We start from the raw sequence: 21135 nt of genomic DNA, 5'->3' as shown, positions 1-21135 counted from the left end.
TCAAGTCCGGTGATAAATCCAAATTTTTCTTTAACAAACTAGTATGTTCCCTCAATTGTCACACATATTTTGCATAGCAGATTGGAGGAGGAATGAGCCACGGCCTCGGAAGTGGAAGTGTGTAAGGAAGTAGGAAGAAATTTCAATCATGATTCTGCAAGTATCTAGCTAAAGATGGCCTTTATTTACCCACTTATCAAATCACAGTGTCATGCAAGATGATCTCCAAGGAAACTTCTAATAGGAGTTTTGAAAAACTTTTTTTTTAAGAATGGTGGTTTCAGGTATGCACTTTTACTGAACTGCTCAAGTCCATGTTCCCGTAAATCCATTATTATTTTAATGAGCTGGACATTTTTGAAATACAGGTTAGTAGATGATGTTTGTTTCTCATTAATGATGGCTTCTTTTGTCTTATAAATGTTTATTCACATATACTAAACTGTGCTGGACTGCATAGTTATATCAAGGTAATTGCTAGCAAACAAGATGACTTTCATAAACTTCCCTACACAGAGTTTGGACTGATGGAAGTTTTTACTTTGGGCAGCAACACGTTGTTCATCTTTAATTTCTTTGCAATTTCAGTTTCTTGCAGTGGTTTGTTATATTGCTAAACTCTCTGATGTTTGCTACTTTACTAACACTGTACTTATACCTATTCAGGGGAAGGCATCGCATCTGGTCTGGATGGCAAGTCTTCCCAAGAATACCTGCAAACTACTTCAGTTATATCATGAGTTAATGTGACCAAATTTCAATTTGCTAGAAAAAATTTTAAAAGTCCCTAATCTGGGCTATAAGTTTATCTATGAGAAAGACTAAGAAATAGTACTACAGAATGCCTCTCTCCTTCTTACCATCAACTCTTCATTTTAGGTGCAGCATACCCTTCTCTGAAACATCCCTACTCCTATTGAATCAACCTCAGAGTTCTCAGTCCATGAATGAAACGAACCCTTTATGGACCCATCTCAACCAGTGAGGGTCAACACATAGAAGCTTAGAAATAGAAACTGTAAAAATTTTTAATGGATTTTTGAGTTAACCACTGATAGCTAGTCAAGTAGTTCCTAGACTTGGGCAAACATCTGTATCATTTCCTCCCCCAAATTCATAACAATAAAAGAACTGGAAAGACCAACGTAGAGATCATCCAATGGAAACGTATTTGCGTTCCTGTTTATTTACATGTTGGTAAACTTAGGTGTCAGCTTTTCCGTAAGTCCCCTCTGGAGGTCTGTAATACTTGGGGAAAGCCATCAGCTGTAGCATGTTGAAAGCATACTTTCTGCATTTGATATTCTTCAGCACATTCTCTATGCGGCATCCTTCTCTGGTGAAAGGGGAAAAAGCACAACTTCATGAAACACAGAATAAATAAATATGTTTTATTTGTTCAATGCAGAGTTGTGTCAACAGTCCAGGTAAAAATAACAAAGAGTCAACTCTACATTTTTTTTTCACAAGTGATGATACATCTTACAAAATTAAATCCTAGGCCAGGCCCAATACCATTATTGCCTTCGGAAAGAGATGATTAAAGTCTCTTTGCTCTTAACATATATTTAAAGTTTAATAAACTCTTTAAATATAATTTGATCCACAATACAGCTTCACTTCAGTTTCATAAATATATCTGCCATTTTATAACTTTTCCATAAATTAATTTCTCACTCTCTTTAAAACACATTAAAATCTATATGTAGCCCTAAGGATGCAGGTTCTAGGAATAAGGCATTTAATTGATTAAGTCTGGCCCTATAGATTTTTAAAGGAAAGTTTCATTTCTATTTTATTTCATTATTTTAGCTGTGCAATGAAGAGAAAATGGCTTTCCGAACAGCCTGTTCCAAGTCTCAGTTTTGTAAGGGAAGAGTGCTTCTCCACAGACAGTACAAAAGTCACAGGTGCTAAAAGTGGTGCATCAAGACACAAACAAGACTTTGTTAAAAAGAATAGAAAAGTACTCTGAAAGCCAAATCAACCCAAACAATAGTTACAAACAGGTTAATTTAATTACAAAACATAAATAGCCATTCTTGTCATAAAGTTACTTGACATAAAAGGTTAATTGCAGCAAAGAAATGAAACAGATTAGAAAACCAAACAGAAGTTTCTATCAGCTGATGACAACTACGATTTTGGCACAGTGAAAATAAAGTCTGTAACCTCCCACATCTCTAGGACTTGTCTCAGGATTTCAGAGTGTTGTGCAAATTCGGTCTAAATTTCCTTAATCAATTTCATGGGAAGAAGAAGTGGAGGTTCAGAACTTCAAGCTTTCAGGATTCTGTTCTTTGTCTTTTTCCAAAGACAATAATTTAAAAATTCTTGAGCAAGTGAACAGTGGGAAACACTTTTCCATGAACAAAAGAGCAAAATAATTCACTTAATGCATAGTACTTTTTGTTTCTTAAATTTTAGGAAAACCAAAGACACTTACAATTCAAACATTGTTTTAAATTCTGTGAACCTGAAAATGTAGAAATATTACAGCATTGTCCCCATAATTTAAAGTCCATTTTCATTTGTAGAAAAGAAAGAAGTACAACATAAAACTTATTGGTATTTGGCTAATAGTAACGCAAGACTTAAAATGAGCCACACAACTAGCAGGTGCGAGCTGACAAGCAGCAAGGCGACAGGGTAGAAGTGTCGAGAAGTTGGCTTGTTGTCAGTTAGACAGCCTGTCTCAGGATCATCGGATTCACTCAGTGCTCCCTGGGTTTGTCTGCTGTTAAACAGGGGGAGTTAGGGGAAAAAGAAAATAGTAGAGTGTTCACACAGTAAAGAAATTCAAGGTTAAATATTCTGAAAGACAACATATTATTTTAGACAATACAGACATTATGGATGAAGATTTTATGCTAATAAAATAGCTCCAGATGCATACTGTGCATCCATTTCTCCACTTATGACATTGAAAAAGGGTATTTAAAACAGGAGACTCCTTTTGCCTTTTGTGTAAGAAGTTAGAGAGAAACCTATGGAGATATTTGCACAGATTAAATCTGTAGGTGTAAGGAAAAATTAAATGAGCATAGTAGCACCAATAAAAAAGACCACATGAATAAAACCAAGAGAGGGACCAGTTCATAAAAATTATCTGATAAATACATCTTTAGGAAAGGAAATGAAAAACAAAGGATGTAGTTGAAGCAAATGGATGTGTTTGGTGCATTTATATACATCCTACTGGTATTTTACCTATATAATAAAGTTATAAAAATGATTTATTGAAATGATTTGGTCTTTAAAATGAATGAAACATCTGACATGTCATCCTTGCCAGCCATAATATTAGTTTAACAAAATCCGACTCAGCACCCTTCTGTTCGTTCAGCTCATAAATTATCTTGTTTCCTGCTAATCTTACTCAAATCTGCTTCATGTGAACTTATGACCTAGAAAGGAGATCTGTATTTTTCAAGTGATCCTTCATAAAGTAAGTGATCTAAACTTCCATATTATGTATTTTCAATGTTACGTGAAAAGAACAACAGCAACAACAAAAAAGCAGTTTCTAAATATTACTGCCTAGAACCAGTTATAATTACAGCGCATCTGAAATACATCATTCTAGTTTTAATTGAAAGTAAAATTCTTTTCTATGGCATATTTCATTTGTATTCAGAATTTCAGTCACATTCATTGGTCAAGGGTGTTTTAATCTCTATTAGCTCCTGTCTCCTCTCTGTCACTCTGCCTTTCAAATAAAAGAGAATAAATTATATATAATGTATATTATATGCAATAAACATGAATTATATATGATTTACTCATTTATTAGTATATATTATTTATATATAATTCATTAAGCTATTTTTATTTGAAAGGATGGGTTACAGCAAGAGAGGGAGAAATATCTTTCATCTGCTGGGTCATCGCCCAAATGGCTGCAATAGTTTTGCCTGCCTGGGACAGGCCAAAACCAGGAGACAGGAACTCCATCCCTGTCTCCCATGTGGGTGGCAGGGACTCAAGTAGTTGAGGCATCGACAGTTGCCTCGTAGGGTGCACATTAGCAGGAACACTGGATTGGAAGAAGAGGTGGGACTATATCCCCCTTTCAATATGGATGCAGGTGTTCCAAGAGTTGGTTTAGCCCACTGTACCACAACACCCACCCTAATTCCTCCATATTTTGAGGTAGAAAACTGCTTCTTCCTCAGTCTGATGAAACTTCCTATGCAAAGGAAACTTCAAAGAAGCCTTTTGGCCATGATCTCTTTCCAAACATTTGCAATCCCTGAAACTTCCAGTATAGACATTTTTGACCAGGTATAGATCAATAGTGCCCCTATTGGGGAAAATGGCATTCCTGATTGCTTCTGACACTCATCTGAATTATTGTAAAACACTGTATATCCATGCCTGTGCTGTGCCCTGATGCTTCCTTGCAGTTTGGTAAGATCTTTGACTACATGATTAATGCAAACTGAAAGATTATCTGGAAAACAAATGGTTTATTGAGCAAAAGGTATCATTTATTTTGGATTTGCATAATTCCTATTGATAACTATAACAATAACTTAGACACTCGCTCAGTTTTCCTCTACATACTACATGGAACATGTTCAGTAAGGAAGCCTAGTTGCCTTGTATTTCTTCATCTATTGGCTTAAAATCCCTGCATGGCTAAGCCCAGATAAATAGTTTATTTATTCATTCAATCAACATGTTTTAGAGTCTATTGTGAGCCAGTCGCTGCTATGGGCACCTGGAATACAGTGGTGAGTAAATCAGATAGACATTTCCTCCATCAGGAAGTTTATTTTTTAGTTGGAGAAGGGGGCACAGAAAAATAAGATTAGAACTGGCATGACAAGAAAAGTCAAGCAGGGAAGGAGAAGAGTGAGAGTGTGAGTGTGAGTGTGTGTGTGTGTGTGTGAGAGAGAGAGAGAGAGGGAGGGAGAATTTTTAAATAGGGTGGTTACAGAAGGTCTCACAAAAAATGACACTTGAACAAAGACTGAAGTTGAAAAGCGAGAGAGCCATTTGCATATTCAAATTAATTTCCATTACTTAGAAGTTTCCTGATATAATGAGACAGGTAAATGTAGGTTGGACGATAAAGTGGCATGAGAGAATGTTGAACCGGTTGTTTCTTGAGGATGGTAGCAAAGGAAGTGGCCTGAACTAATGGATGGGCAAACTGGAGGAGAGAGTCCACTGTTAGGAACCCCACTGCCTTCACAGTTGGCAATGAAAGAAAAGGACACTGAGGTCACTGAGGGCAGCCATTTGAAGTTCCCTCTAAGGACCACCTCCCCAGGTGGTATTTGAAGGGGCTGCATCATCCCAGAGTTGTTTCCCGGTGACTCATTGAGGGCAGAGGACAATAGTATTAAGACTTTGATTTTGGCAGTATGTACATCATTCTTTTAAACTTCTATTTTTCATATATTCCATAAATCATATATTAGTAGCATAGCACATAGAGAAGCAGCTGTGATACAGTAAATCAGAACATAGACTCCAGCGTGAGGCCATCTGTTCAAACTTAGTGCTAACACTTGCTAGTTAAGTGACCTTGGGCAAGTTATTCAACATAGCATGTGTCTATTTCCTGGTCTGCTAAATGGTGATAATAACAATAATATATACACCATGGAAACTACTATGAAGTAACATTTTAGTGAATATTTACAAAGCTCTTGACAAGCATTCCATAAGTTGTTATTGTTATTTCATCTGTTTATCAATAAATATACACACCTTGGTAATGTAGCTACGGTCTTTTCACCTAGCAGGAATATGTACTCAAACAAGGTTGTGACGAGCCACTGATCTGGCCCACTGATCCTCAGAAGTGGGTGCACTGTGGGGTAGCACTGGAGAAGTGGAGTGTCAGTGACAGAAGTTTAACTCTATCAATATTATTTGTTTATACCTCTATAATAGAATTCATTGTATACCACTTCAGTGACCATTTTATGAATGAAGAATAGTCATAATTACTTCCAACAAATCATGCAATGGTTTGAAGTAATTTAAGACACCAAAGGCACTGTGTCATGGTCTGTCTGAAAAGAAGAGGTGAAAATAACTGGTCCAGGAAGAGGGGAATAAAACAAATTGCATTTCAAAGTTCACTCGTCCACGGTCTGCTGCGGACAAAGCTCCTTCAAAGCAGGTATGTGCAGGAGATTGGAGGATGCTGGAGGGGAGGCTGGGATAAGCAGCCAGAGCAGCTGAGTGAGAGATTCGAATATCCTGGGTTTTCTGATGTGCAAATCAAAGAGAAGTGTTTTAAAGTAAAGCTGGTCTTGTTTTCTTTTTCCTAACTTCAGTCATAGCACATACTAGCCACATTAGCTTCAGCAAAAACTCAACTTTTGTTTCATTGCAATTTCTCCACATATACAGAAACAACAAACAGGGTTGTTGAAAGGATTGAATAAGATAAAAAATACATAGTACCAGGCATAGAATAAGGCACTAATACATTTTAAATATAATTATTATTATCATTAATATCCTCCTTACTAACACTGTCCCTTTATCTATATAGTTTAAAGGTATAGATTATCTGTAGCTAATTTTAAAACTTTGTGGAAACATTGGCTTTTCTCCAAGATTTCATATTGGGAAAGCAATACAGAAGTCTGCCTTACTATTTGTCTATCTATCTATCTACCTATCCCTTTATTTGTCATAAATATTACATGCTGATTATACATTGAGGTTAAAATATTCGTTAAAATCAATCAATAGAATAATACAGGAATACTAAAATTTCCCTATGGAGCCACCTTGTACACAGGCCCTGGCTGATGGAATACTCAGGCTGAAAAGCAAGTAGAAAATGTCTTACTACAAACACAGGGACTTTTGCCTACAATTGCAAGAGCACATTTAAAATTTTCCAGTTGGCATGCTGTATATGCCTTCCAAATGCAAATTACTAAATTAAAAGGGTTTTGGTTCTGTTTTTGGAGGGGCAGTTTTATAATTGAATTAATTTGTTGTTTATTAACTTGTGTCTCCAGAGAATAGAATAATGCATTAACATGCCTCTCACAGAATCTTCCTATGATACATCCGGAATTCAGGGCAACTTGGCTTGTGAGGCTTCCATAGCACTGCAAGCTCCTGGCCCAGGGGTGTCACAGAGCACACACGGGTGGCCTTCGAGCTATTTTCTTGTTTCCTGCTATGAATAGTACAAATACGGTCACTCTACTTTATGTGTAAAGACTGTGCAAGTGCAAAATGCAGAAGATGTGTTAAGAAATAATGTCAGTACAGTAATTTCCTCACGGGGAGATTTTTTTATGACAAATAATTAATTGCTGCCTGACTTGCAAGGTACCCTGACAATCCAGTGTCATTAGATTCAGCAGCCACTGACTGGTAGATTTCCACACAAGCAAATCACAATGCCATTTCCACAGCAAATGGGACGAGATCAGACATTTAAGGGCAGTTACTGAATCTGCAGGATAGAAAATTGTCTTCTCTTCAAAGACCTGTCAAAGTAACAATTTAAAATAGAAACAAGGAATACAAAATGTCTCTCTTTTAAACAGTCACTGCCTATATGAGGAGACACTTCCTTAAATAAGACCCAATATGTGACTTGATGATATTTTCTATCACACAGTATCTTTAAGATATGATGCTGTATCTTACCTAGATCAAAAGTCATCCATTAGCGATATCCTCTCAAATCATTCAAAGCTCCGATAAGGAAAGGTGGAGCCCTCCTCCTTTCCCTTGCTGGGTAACAAATCAGTACTTGTTCTGCTATTTGATAATGCTCTTTAACCACTGTAGCTCTTCAAACTCCCCAAAGGAAAATTAACAATTAAAACTGAATTGAAAGCTCTTTCCTGTCATGAGCAAGCTGGTTTTCTCATGTAGTAATGAAACTGTTTCACATTTAATTACATGCTTCCTGTTTGGAGTGATGGGCATGCAATCTTGGAATTCTGAGCCCAGATTTTAAAGTGAGTTTCTTACAGAGATTTATTAGGCTTAATACTCATTTGATGAATCAATATTAATAGAGCTCCATGTTTCAGACCTTGGACTGCTGAATTGCATCAGGCTTGAAGCATGTATGTAGGTTTGTATAAAAATGAACATAGTTCAGGACTGATATCAATGAAAGATTTGAGAGTAGTACAAGAAATCATAGGATCATAGATTCTTGGATGTAGAAGTGATTTTAAAATATCTTCAGGCTAAATGTCTATATTTTATAGAAAAGGAAACAAATGTAAAAGTCTTTTCTATGCTTCTCCAACAACAAGCAGCAAACCAAGATTCCTGAGAACTTAATTGCGGTGTTCTAACGATCATAGTTAGATAAGATAAAGGAAGAAGGACTAGTTTTTATTTTTTAAATTTGGATCAAGGTCCATGAAATTAGATGACTCAAAATACACTTAGATCACATCCTTATCTATTAGAATATTAAAAGTAGTTTTCTAAGACAATTAAAATGATTGAATTACTTAAATTTTTAAAAACTATTTATTATTTAAATAATACAATGGCTGAAAAATTCCCACTGGCCTAGAAGTAAGAGTAGCTGGTGGTCAGTGGACCATTAGCCACACTAAAAAGGCTTTCCTTTGAACCCACTGGATTCAGAATCTAGTTCAGAATATATTATTTCAACCATAAATGAAGAAGCTTCAACCTTAAATGAAGAAATTACCCAGAAGACAAGACAATGATACTTCTTTGAATGTACAGGTCATGAAACAACATTTTAATTCTGGAGAGTTGGCTACCAAAAAAGATAAATTTTGGGCAGCATTAAGCAAAATACCCACCTAAAGAGTGGGGAGTTTGGCCAGAAAGCTCTGTGTACACATCTAGACATGCATTCTAAGGGAGAGTTACTGTCAACTAGAGGATCCAAAGCAAGTAACCAGCATGAGAATGGGGGTTTGGAAATGGGGAAATTCACAAAAGAACAAGTGTAGGGCTAGCACTGTGGCACAGTGAGTTAATCTGCTGCCTGTGACACTGGCATCCCACATAAGCACAGGTTCAAGTCCTGGCTGCTCTGCTTCCAATCCACCTCTCTGCTATTGTGCCTGGGAAAGCACACTGGGAAGATGGCCCAAGTGCTTGGGGTCCCTTCACCCTTGTGGGAGACCCTGATGCAGTTCCAGGCTACTGATTTCAGCCTGGCCCAGACCTGTGTGGCCATTTGGAGAATGAACTAGCAGATAGAAGATTCTCTCTCTCTCTCTTTCTCTCTCTCTCTCTCTCCACCTTTCAAATAAATAAATCTCAACAGAAAAAAAGAACAAATGAATTTAAAGTGAGAAGAATTCATTGGCTCTGAGGGGGGAGACACTTTATGATTACATGGTTGTTAATTTCAAATTGTCAAATGCTGTGTAATTTATGGCCTGAGTCACCTTGGGAAGCAGTGGATATGTGTGTATAGATAAGTCCCTGTAAATCATGCCCTATTCTATGATAACTGCTCCTTTCATATTTTATTCACTCCTTAAAAACAGTCAAACTGGGCAGAATTATTATTATCTCCTGGGGCTCAAAAAGATTTTAAACTTGATCAAGTAGCAGATGGGGGGCTTTTCTCCCTGTCTGCTGCATGAAAAAGCCATGTCCCTTCCCCTTTTTGACTGAGATCCCTGGAGCACATTTTTCTGCTCCCTCTCAGAACCAGGCAGATGTGCTGTCTTGTCCATTGTAAGATTAGATTCAACGACCTCTACAATTACTTTCATCTCTATTTTTCTGTAATTCTTTGATGCTCTTAAAACATCACTGCTGTACTCCAGGGATGAATATCTTTTCTACTAATAGAATAGGTGACAGTTCAATAAGAAATAGTTGGGATTGATGGCAGCATATTTGGTCTCTAAAATTGTTCTTTCTCATTCTCATCTATGTTTACATCTACTTTTGAGAATTAAAACAAACAACCCCCCCCCCAATTGACACACATAACTGCTTAATTGAATTAATTTAATTTTTTCCTGGCATCATTTTGTCCTATTTCAGTGTTAGAGTTTTATAAAATACCTAAAAATTGGGAATATCTTCCCATAGGTAGGTAGACACCAAATAGTGACATTTTCAGGTTTAAACATGGTTGTGAATAGAGACAATGCCTGTGTTTAGAGCTGCAACTCAGGAACAGATAGGAAAGTCACCTGGTATGAACAATAAGTGTTTTCTAGGAAAAAAAGTAAAGGGAAAGAGAATGAACTGAAAGTACAATTGCTTCCATCAGATCATTATCAGAGAACCGATTCCAGTTTTGATATTTGATTTTAGAAAGAGAAATATTTGGGTCAGACCCAGAAACAAACAGTATAAATGAGTAAAGGATTGAGCAAAAATCTTTATGAGGAAGGATTTAAGATAAGTTTTAGATAAGAGAAGGCTGACATATGAAATGACAGCTATATTTAAATATGAATAAAGAGAGGTGATAAAATATTTTTATGCACCAATTTGTAATTTCCATTTTTCTATGTCTTAATTTATTTAGGCTGTAGTTGACTGTAAGTACCCTCTGGGCTTTGGTAGTGCTGAAAACAAGAGCTGCCAGAAATAAATATATTTGCTGTCCTTTTATGAGAAGAGAAATTTGAGGTAATATCTTTAAGGGTAGTAGAGAAGTAAAGGGTCCCTAAAACTTGGAACAAAAAGAGAGAGAAAAAATGAGGGAGAAGGCGAGGAAGAGATGACAGATTCAGAAACAGCAGTGATAGAGGAGAGTAAAAGGGTCAAAGATTGGTGCCAGCACGGTGACACCTGTGCCTGGGGATCAAGGACCAATGGAGGCTCAGGGCTGTAGCACTCATGGATGGAGGGTGAGCTTTGGTCACTAAGCAGCCTCAGCAAATGTCTGTCTGGAGTTTGGCTAGGATGCAGTAAAATGTAGGGTTTAGCTGTAACCATGATGAATAGGAAATGGGAGCCACAACGGCTGAGGACTGCAGCAGACTGTCTGAATGTTTCACTGCAAGGTAACTTTGGGGCAGGAGAGGATAATTGAGATTGACATTTAACCATTCTGGCTGGCTAGGAGCTGAAATGAGGAATGAAGTCTATTTAAGGAAAAAATTGTAAAAGAAACAAAAAATAAACATACATTAAATCATATACATCTTAGTGAGCAAATGGAATTTCTGCAAAGATAAACAGGCATGGATATAGATGCTTGCATCTGACTCAGTCTAGCTCTCTTACAAGGCAATTATGCTTTCCTTTGTACATAAACATCAACAAGGTGTCTATGCTTTAATTATATCAAAGTAACAGGCAGATAAAACACAGAAGATTAGTCATTCAAACATTCTGTAAGTGTGTTTGTTGCTAAAGTATTTAAAATTGTAAACAACCATTGTTTCACTGCCTAAGTGTGTCATTATCTTGGAGTTTCTGATAAATTTTATCCCAATTTAGGAGGAAATTAATGCAAAAATATATAAGGCTTCTGATTCCATTGATAAGAGCCTCAGATAACAATGTTGTAAATCCAACACCATCGCACTCTCTGTTGCAGCAGGAAACTAAGCAGACAGCCTGACTCAAGTTGCCCTTACACTCCCAAATAAAAATATACATCCATACATACAACTCAGATACAGCCTAGGTTATTCTGAAAGAAGCCTGGGCAATGTGGCAGGTATCAATCATTAGAAAGAACCACCTCATCATGAATAACTCAAGAAAGAAATCAGAAAAATTGTTCAGGATCACTATTCATCAGGGAAATGCAAATCAAAACCACAATGAGTTTCACCTCACCCCAGTTAGAATGGCTTACATAAAGAAATCAACTAACAACAGATGCTGGCAAGGATGTGGGGAAAAGGAACACTAATCCACTGCTGGTGGGAATGCAAACTAGTAAAGCTACTATGGAAGACAGTTTGGAGATTCCTCAGAAACCTGAATATAGCCCTACCAATACCCAAAGGAAATTAAATTGGCAAATAAAAGAGCTGTCTGCACCTCAATGTTTATTGCAGCTGAATTCACAATAGCTGAGACATGGAATCAACCTAAATGCCCATCAACAGAAGACTGGATAAAGGAGGGATATGCACTCTATAGAATAGTATACAGCAATAAGAAAAAAAATGAAATCCAGTCATTTGCAACAAAATGGAGGAATCTGGAAAACATCATGCTGAGTGAAATAAGCCAGTCCCAAAGGGACAAATATCATATGTTCTCCCTGATCAGTGACAACTAACCGAGCACCCAGAAGGAAACCTGTAGAAGTGAAATGAACACTATTAGAAACAATGACTTGATCAGCCCTTATCCTGACTGTCAAGGAACAACTTACTACTTTATTCCTTTTAATAATTTTTTTTTGTTCTACTTAATACCATTGGTTGAACTCTTTAATTGACACATAATTATTCTTAGGCATTTAAATTTAACTGAAAAGTGATCTCTGTTAAATATAAGAGTGGGAATATGAGAGGGAGGAGATGTACAGTTCGGCACATGGTCATTCTGACTTACCTCTAATGGTAGAGCTAGAAATGTGCCAGGGGATTCCAATTCAATCCCATCAAGGTGGCATGTACCAATGCCATCTCACTAGTCAAAGTGATCAGTTTCCATTCATAATTGATCATAAGGATAGGATTTAGTGTCAAAGGGATCACACAAACAAGACTAGTGTCTGCTAATACTAACTGATTGCATTAAAAAAGGGAGAACAATCCAACATGGGATGAGGGATACACAGCAGACTCATAGAAGGGCAGATGTCCTAAACAGCACCCTGGCCTCAGAATCAGCCCTTAAGGCATTTAGATCTGGCTGAAGAGCCCAGGAGAGTATTTTAGGCATGGAAAGCCAAGATACTGTGGCAAAAAAAAAATGACCTATAAATGAAAGGTCTCTGTAAGTGAGATCCCATCGGAAAGAATGGGCCATCAAGGAAGGAGGTACCTTTCTCTGAAGGGAGAAGAGAACTTCCACTTTGACTATGGCCTTGTCTAAATAAGATCACTCAAAAGGCTTCCATAACCTTGGCAACTCATGACAAGTGCCTAGGGTGATTACTGACGCCATTAAACAAGAGTGTCAATTGTTAAATCAATAGCAGGAGTCACTGTGCACCTACTCCTCATGTAGGAGCTCTGTCCTTAATGTGTTGTACTATACGAATTAACGGTAAAACTGGCACTCAAACAGTACTTTATACTTTGTGTATCTGTGTGGGTGCAAACTGTTGAAATCTTAACTTAGTATATACTAAGTTGATCTTCTGTATATAATGATAATTGAAATTGAATCTTGATGAAGAATGGGATGAGAGAGGGGATGGTTGCGGGTGGGAGGGAGGTTATGGGGGGAATAGCCGCTATAATCTAAAATTTTTACTTTGGAAATTTATATTTATTAAATAAAAGTTGAATAAAAAAGAAAGAAATCAGTTCAGCTTCTAATTATCTAGTTCCATTTAGCCTCATCTTCTTCCCTTCCAAAGGATTACATTAACGTCTATCATATTGGCTTATTGTGGGTATTATGTTAAGGCACACAACACATATTCAATAGTAAAAATAAGTAAACAAAAATAAGTAAAACTTGTTTCTGTTTCCTTCCCTTCACTAAATCTCAGTTCATGAGCAGTCAAGGAGTACCTTGATCACATGCGCAGATGCTTAGTTCTCACAGTTCCTTCTCTCTTGCTCTCTAATGCTGAAATGCTTCAGGTTTCAAGGCAATGCCCTTTATTTCATGCTATATATACTTGTTATAGTTCCAAAAATTAATGACTTTAACATCATTTTACACTGATGGGTCTTAAATGTAGCATTCTGCATTTGACCTTTTCTCTGAATTATAGTCATACAAACTATATTCCTAGCTAGATGTCTAACAGTCTAAGAAAAGAAAACTACAATATAAATTGAGTCTCAACTAGTTTGCTGCCACCCTGAATCAGCTCCTTCCTTCTTTTCCCATCACAGGAAATGACACTTACTGACTCCCAGACCTTCCTGTTAAACATCTCATTCCACCTTGATTCTTCTGCATTCTGTATACCCGGCATCCATCCATCAACAAGTCAGACTACTTGGCTGCATCTTCATTGTTCCAATTTGATTGCAATCCCCTGTCACCTTGCCTGTCTATAGCAAAAGCTGTTTTTTTTTTTATCTTTACTAATATTGCCCTACTATTATGTTTCACTACCATCTAAATCTCCATTTAGACATATGGAAAAGCAACAAACACACTATCCTAGTTGCATTCTAAAAAGATTTCCTGAAGAGCTTTTATAGCATAAAAATCCAGCTGTGTCTCAGCTGCCTTCAGGGAGCCAAGCTTGTCAAAACAGCAGTGGTGCTTATCCATCTGCAGGGAAGTAGAAATATTTTCAACAGCTCTGCACCCTGGGACCAAGGCTCTTGAATCTCAAAGAGAAAGTTCATCTACATCCTTTTGTTGAACAATCTCTTTGGTTTCTCAAGATTTTCTACTCTCTCTCACTGCTCCCACTTCTACAGTATTAGAGAGTACTAAATGAATTCTATTAACCTTCTGAGCAATGGGATCCTGGTTCTGGTCTTAATTGTTGTAACTGAAATAGCTCTGAGAATGAAACAGCTCAGCATCAGACATCATTCTCAGTACTGTTTATTCTCATATTCTCAACCCAGTATTTGAATTGAACTCTCCAAAGAGTGAATTAAAACTTTTACCCCTGGAACTATTAGAATACTCACCATATTCCCTGAAAGGACAGTACCTTTCTTTCCCCCACCTTCCAGTATTTCCCCGTTACTATTTCCCAACTTCTCCTTTTAGTCCCACTGTACCACACCCACAGCATGTTGCTACTATTTATACAATTAACTCTTGTAAATGAAGGCTGATGAAAACCCATGGAAAGAGAATAAAATACATTCAAGAATCTTTAATTTTGGTTTTTAGATGCCACAAGTACTTAGCTAAGTGCAACAACAATAGAAGTTACATAACCACAAAAAAAGGAAGACTATAAAATATGCCAGGGAAGAATAACTCCTAATGTGTATCTCAAAGTGTTGTATATATTTCACCATAAATATCTGTTATAGAGATTCAGAGATGAGGGAAGGATTCTTTAGAGGTAGAATTTTGTGATGGATAGTGAAGGTGGAATGGAGATTCAACGCCTAGAACCAGAATAGAGGGATATAAATAACACAGAAAAGCATAGAAACCAGAAAATATTTGGTGAATTTGGGAATGACCCACATTTTCCTTTTGTTATAATGATGAGAAATCTTTGAAAGAAGGAAAAATGGTAGAATACTGTCTTTTGTTGCTTAACCAGTTTATATAATTTATTAAGCATATTTTACAATAAGAAATTTAAATACCTTGTTTTTTTGTAAAGATATAATTTTAATCCACTCTATATTCACAGGTTTAATTCACCCCTTACCATCATATTCAACAAGTAAAATGTAGGAAGATCACAATCCCACAGGAGCAAAAACAATGGCTGAAAACGACAATCATATCACAAGATGTTCATTTCATTCCTTTTTTTTTTTTGTATTCTATATTAACTACCACATATCAGAGAAAACATAGTCAAATATCTTGTTCTAAAGCAAGGTGAGGCTATGCTGTAAGTGTTCACGATTGATGACAAAAATTGTAGACCTTAATTTCTAGATGGAGTAGACTAACACTGAAGGCTTATGGGCAACAGAATGATGTGATTAGCTATATGCTGCAGGATGGAACTTGGCAGCAATAAGTAGGATGGTTTGAGCCAAGACTGAATAGGGATGAAATAAACTGGAGACATGAAAACCAATTAAAGACCATTAAAATGATCAATGAAACAAGTGAAGAGAGCTTTAACAGGGAGTGGAGGAAAGAATGAGAAGGCAGAAATAATTTGAAAAGATAGAATAGACGTTAAGAGCACAAATAAGAGAAGAGTGGGGACAGAAAAATTACTAAAAACCCTTTGGATTTTAAGGACTATGCTTAAACCAACAATTTTTTATGATTTTAATTAGATAAGTATAGTAAAATATTGGCTTGGATAGAATCTATATCATAATTCTGTATCCTAAATTTTGAAGTTAATGCCAAAAAAGCAGGCTAAGTAGATGAATTATCCTCATACAGAGTAGAAGGCAACTACAAAAAATTCATGGAAAAATTAAATTAAAATAGGTTTATTTTGGTGCAAAAATTTTTGAAATCATGTACTGTTTTTTCATCAGCCACATTCTCCATGAATACTTTCAAGATCCAGACCCCTGGATCTCAAAGGGGTCTTAGATTTCAAAAAATTTTGTGTCAAATTAAGCATGGCTTTCCATTCTATTTTCTTCAACCTTTTGAAGTACCCTTACATGTGTTAAAAACTGAGGGCAAAGTGAGGGGGAATCACTGCATTTGTAAGGCTGGTTAGGAAGGAGGCAGACAGTAATCCAGGACATCAGAAATAGTCACTCGTGCTAAAAAAAAAGGGGGGGGGGGTATAAACACCGCATCAAATGCAACTGCTAGAACAAGGAGGTTGCAAAGTCAACGAAGAGCACAGGACTCCACTGTTGTGTGACTGGTAACTTTTGAATTTTAGGAACAGGAATCTAGAAGCAGCTGGTGAAGGAGTGGTGAAGAAAGGCAGGCAGACTCTGTTCAACTATTACATTAAGAACACTGACAGGAGAAAGGAATAAAGACAGCACAGAACCTCAAAGGATAACAGTGTGGAGAAACTGAGACAGGCTATGTGAGGGGAGTATGCTTGGAGGCACAGAAGAAACAGTAAATAGGAAGATTCAAGAGGAATATGGGATAGTTGGCCATCATTTGTTTTGAGGAAAAACAGAGTTGAGAACCAGTCATAAATACAGAGATCTCATGGCTTATCAAAAAGTCCCTGGTAAATCAGAGTCCACAACCTCAAAGAAATCCCTGATTCATCTGACAGGAGGCTGGAGATAAAGGTGTTTAGGAGGAGGGTGTGTAGAGGATGCAGAAAAGTAACCTAATTAGAAGATGTACCATTTTCCATTTTGTGATACAATAAGACATTTTTATAATATATCCTCAGCGATTTAGTAGGAAAATAAATCCAATCTGAACTCACAATTAATGTGAAAAATCATAAATCGTAAATGAGAGTATTTACATGACTGATAGTGTGTTGGGAGTAGCGTCTTTGTATATAATCTTGAAGTCCATTACTACGTGGATTCCAAGATATTAAAGAGTTTGTACACATACAAATTTCAATAGGTGTTATTTATCTCCTGAACGGGTTCCTTTTTTATAAGGTATTTGGTTTAAAGCTTTCTAATGAACATATGCACTCAATTAAAATGTGTTATCAACAGAAATGATGATCAAAATGATCACACATTGCTCTGCAGCTCCTTTTCATTTCTTTTTTTTTTTTTTTTTTTTTTTTTTTTTTTTTTTTTTTTTTTTTTTTTTTTTTTGACAGGCAGAGTGGACAGTGAGAGAGAGAGACAGAGAGAGAAAGGTCTTCCTTTTGCCGCTGGTTCACCCTCCAATGGCCGCCGCTGCAGCCGGCGCACCGCGCTGATCCTGGCAGGAGCCAGGAGCCAGGTGCTTTTCCTGGTCTCCCATGGGGTGCAGGGCCCAAGCACCTGGGCCATCCTCCACTGCACTCCCTGGCCATAGCAGAGAGCTGGCCTGGAAGAGGGGCAACCGGGACAGAATCCGGCGCCCCAACCGGGACTAGAACCCGGTGTGCCGGCGCCGCAAGGTGGAGGATTAGCCTATTGAGCCACGGCGCCGGCTCTCATTTCTTTTTTAAAGAAGATTTATTCATTTGAAATTCAGAGTGACAGAGAGAGAGGGAGAGACACAGAGATAGGGATCTTCCATCAGCTGGTTCACTTCCCAGATGGCCACAATGGCCAGTGTTGGGCCAGACCAAAGCCAGGAGCAAGGAACTTCATCTGGGTCTCCAACGTGGGTGGCTGCCTTTCCAAGGGCATTAGCAGGGAGCTAGATCAAAAGCAGAGCAACTAGAACATCAACAGGTGCCCATATGGGATGCCAGCATCCCAGGCAGTGGCTTTGCCCACTATGCCACAACACCGCCCCCCCTCCATGTCTTTTGATGTCTACTGGTAATTAATGATCTCTAATTATCTGGCACTAGATTTTGTAACCAATCTACCATTTCTGATCCTGGTCTCTAGGAAATGCCTTACAGCTGACTACCCAAAACTTCAATATCTACTTATGGTTAATAGATAGCCTTAAAAGATGTCCATGTATTTTTAGCCGATGTATTTTCAACTGATCAGTCACATCCTTTCCGTTTTCTGTTTAATGGTTCATATTTATTTCCTATTTTGTAATTGATAATTGTCCCATTGTGAATCATAGCTGCTTTACATGGTCATGTGCTGGCACAGATGAGAAAGGGGTTATTTTGGCCTTGAGGCTCACAGGCATCTTCATTGGCTCTTGTGGAAGCCCAGCAGGTGCCAGAAGATGTTTGGAGATGATAGACTGAAGGATTATATTCAATAGATACTGATGAACCTGTTTCCCTATTTGATTTGTGCCTTTCATGCCACTTGAAAGCACAGGATACAACTTCTTGAATACCATAGTTCCCAAGTAGTTTGTCATTAAATAGTGGGAAAGTCTGATTTTGAAAAACTCAAACAAGATTTCTAGTTTACTGTTTATTTACAAAATATGTACTAAGTTTTAAGTACTATGAATATAAAACTAAAGAGGATAAATTACCTGCCCTCATGACGCATTCAAAGAAATGCATTAATTCAAAGGTGCAAACAATAAGCAAATAAATATGTTTTAATTTAGATAATAATAGGAGCCCTGAGAAAATATGTCAGGGGAAGGGGCTTGAGAGCAACCAGGGATAAGGACTGTATTACATTAATGAGCTGGTAATAAAAAAAAAAAACTATGGATCAACATTTTATAAAACAAACTCTGAGACAACCAAGCAACTATGCTACCCTACCTCCTCAAACTTGGATTCTAGTAAGAATTATTTTAATAATACAAAAAAGTATGACTTATGGAAACTTAAAACTTTTATCATAAACTAAGGAGTAATCTTGAAAAAGCAATTTTGAATTTTAGAAACAATATTTGTTGAGCATATAAGACATTTTAGAATCTCATTGAAATTATAATCCAAGACAGTGATGAGGAACCCCAAATCATGTACTAGCCTAGAGGAGAGAGGGATTGTTTTGGCCTTGGGGCTCACAGACAACTTCATTGGCTCTGTGGAAGCCCAGCAGGTGCCTAAAAGATGTTTGGAGATGGTAGAGTTGAAGGATTGATTAGGCAAATCAACTCAGCAGAAGTAAACAAGAGCATGAATAAAGAAAATAAAAGCAAAAGTTGAAGGTTCCCAGGCAATTCTGACTAGTCCAAATGCATGACAGTCGAAGATAATAAGGAAGAGGTGGTGATGAGATAGGAAATGCTGATCAATCCTGAAGTGGAAGAGGCCCTTACATTCCAGGAAATGTTAACGTTTTTTGCAGTAAGGAGAGACAGGATCATTGTCAAACTTTAGGGAAAAAAAGCTCTTTGGTAGGAAGGGAATATGTAAAGTAAATGGGAAGGTAAGGGACTGGAGAAAAGAGTACAATTGAGGATACCACAGTAGTCCAGGTGAAAAGTCATAAAAGTCTAGAGTAAAGCAAGAAAAACAAAAATGAATGAGGCCATATAGGAAAGATAGGGTGGGTGAACCAACATCCCAGAGAACTCGCCTATTACAAGCAGAGGAAGCAGTTATAAACTGTTACAGAAGACAGTATTTTATCTCAGATATATTTTTGTATTTTTATCCTCTCTGTAACCACAGTGAAGCAAATAATCAGACTGCACTTAACAGAGCCCTCATTTCTGACACTTGCAACAATTCTCTGCAATAATTCTTGGAACGGCTGTGTTGTTTGCCAAACAGATGGCTATCAGGGACAGTACGAAATATCACTGGGAGTCTATCGTGGTAATTGCTTAGAGTTAACTTTTAGATTAAAATAAAGTGTTCCAGCAGTTTCATTCTAGTAGAACCAAGAGAATTCTAAGGGCATTGCTGTTTCTTTTTTCTATCCATTTGGTCTGTGCTTCAATGCACATCATTCAGAAATCACATTCTATATCGACTCTTGTGTTCAATTGAGTAAGACACAAAGACACAGAGCTTGGAAAGGGATTTTTATCCCTACTTTACTGCTTTGTTTAGGCTTCCTCTCAATTGCTTAAAGCTTTTCAGATGGAATTGGAGTTAGAAGAAACTCTTGAAAGGTCACCTGGTTCAACCTCTTCATTTTTCAGATGAAAAAGCCAGGGCCTTCCAAGGAAGGTCAAGATCTCATTAGTAGTCCACAGAGTAGAGTTGCAACGTGTGCAGAACAACTAGATTAATGATATTCTTCTGCTGCACACAGCGAGGCAAAGTCTCTCCCTGCATGGGTGTTCCCTAACAAAAAGGAACGAGTTACTTCCTCACTCCACAGGTTTTACACATGGGGAGGACAGATGCAGAGATGAACAGGGGATAAGGAGGGATGGAGCTGGAAACCACACACACACACTACCTGAGAACTCTCTGTGCCTCAGCCATACGCCAGGAATTTTGCTTCCTTTTCCTGGATAATTATTGTGTGAAATTAGCTTTTCTGAATCTGTCCCAGTGGCTGCTCTTGCACCAGCAAACTGGCCACTAAGAATTCCAGGAGGTAGAAGGAAGGAAATGAACACTCATCCCTAAAACATCAACAATCTCATAAAAAGCTAATAATAAAAGTTACCAAGTATTGGGTAACTGTTTTATACATGATGATACCTATACCTACACCCTGTGGTCTCCTTTAGTCCCTTAGCCTAAATATATACCTATAAGTTAGGTATAGAGATCCATTCTGAAAAAGGGAGAACTCAGGCATGGAGAACTTAGGCATGGAGCCTAAGTTTATACTGCAACATGAGGAAGACAGAGAAGTTGAATCTAGCACCTGACTCCTAAATTTATGCTCTGGTATAGCTTACATAGCTCTTATATAGCAGTATCATACTATCTTTCTTTACATTCTTCATTGTGCAAAAAACTACGCAGATTACAGTACCTGAATTCATGGCTTCATGCTCTACCTAGCACAGCTCAAC

General features: G+C 37.4%; 1 protein-coding gene across 17 annotated transcripts in view; it reads right to left on the bottom strand.

Moving 5' to 3' along the window:
- The window catches only part of INPP4B (inositol polyphosphate-4-phosphatase type II B), a 1031775-nt gene that overhangs the window by 135391 nt on the left and 875249 nt on the right, over positions 1 to 21135 (bottom strand). For 8 of the 17 annotated variants that reach the window (XM_089302446.1, XM_070047510.2, XM_089302447.1 and 5 more), the window contains one exon: positions 1378 to 2737. The exons of 1 other annotated variant lie outside the window; for it this stretch is intronic. In XM_089302446.1, the coding sequence (XP_089158572.1) occupies positions 2563 to 2737 (175 nt within the window). In that variant the 3' untranslated portion in view covers positions 1378 to 2562. Of the gene's footprint in view, positions 1 to 1003; positions 1337 to 1377; positions 2738 to 21135 lie in introns of those variants that run through there. 8 more of the 17 variants (XM_089302453.1, XM_070047517.2, XM_089302452.1 and 5 more) reach the window with 2 other exon arrangements.

Source organism: Oryctolagus cuniculus, chromosome 8 (assembly GCF_051225735.1).
Source record: "Oryctolagus cuniculus isolate XC-2025 breed Fujian yellow rabbit chromosome 8, ASM5122573v1, whole genome shotgun sequence".
Taxonomy (NCBI): domain Eukaryota; kingdom Metazoa; phylum Chordata; class Mammalia; order Lagomorpha; family Leporidae; genus Oryctolagus; species Oryctolagus cuniculus.
This window is presented reverse-complemented; position numbering and strand designations above follow the sequence as displayed.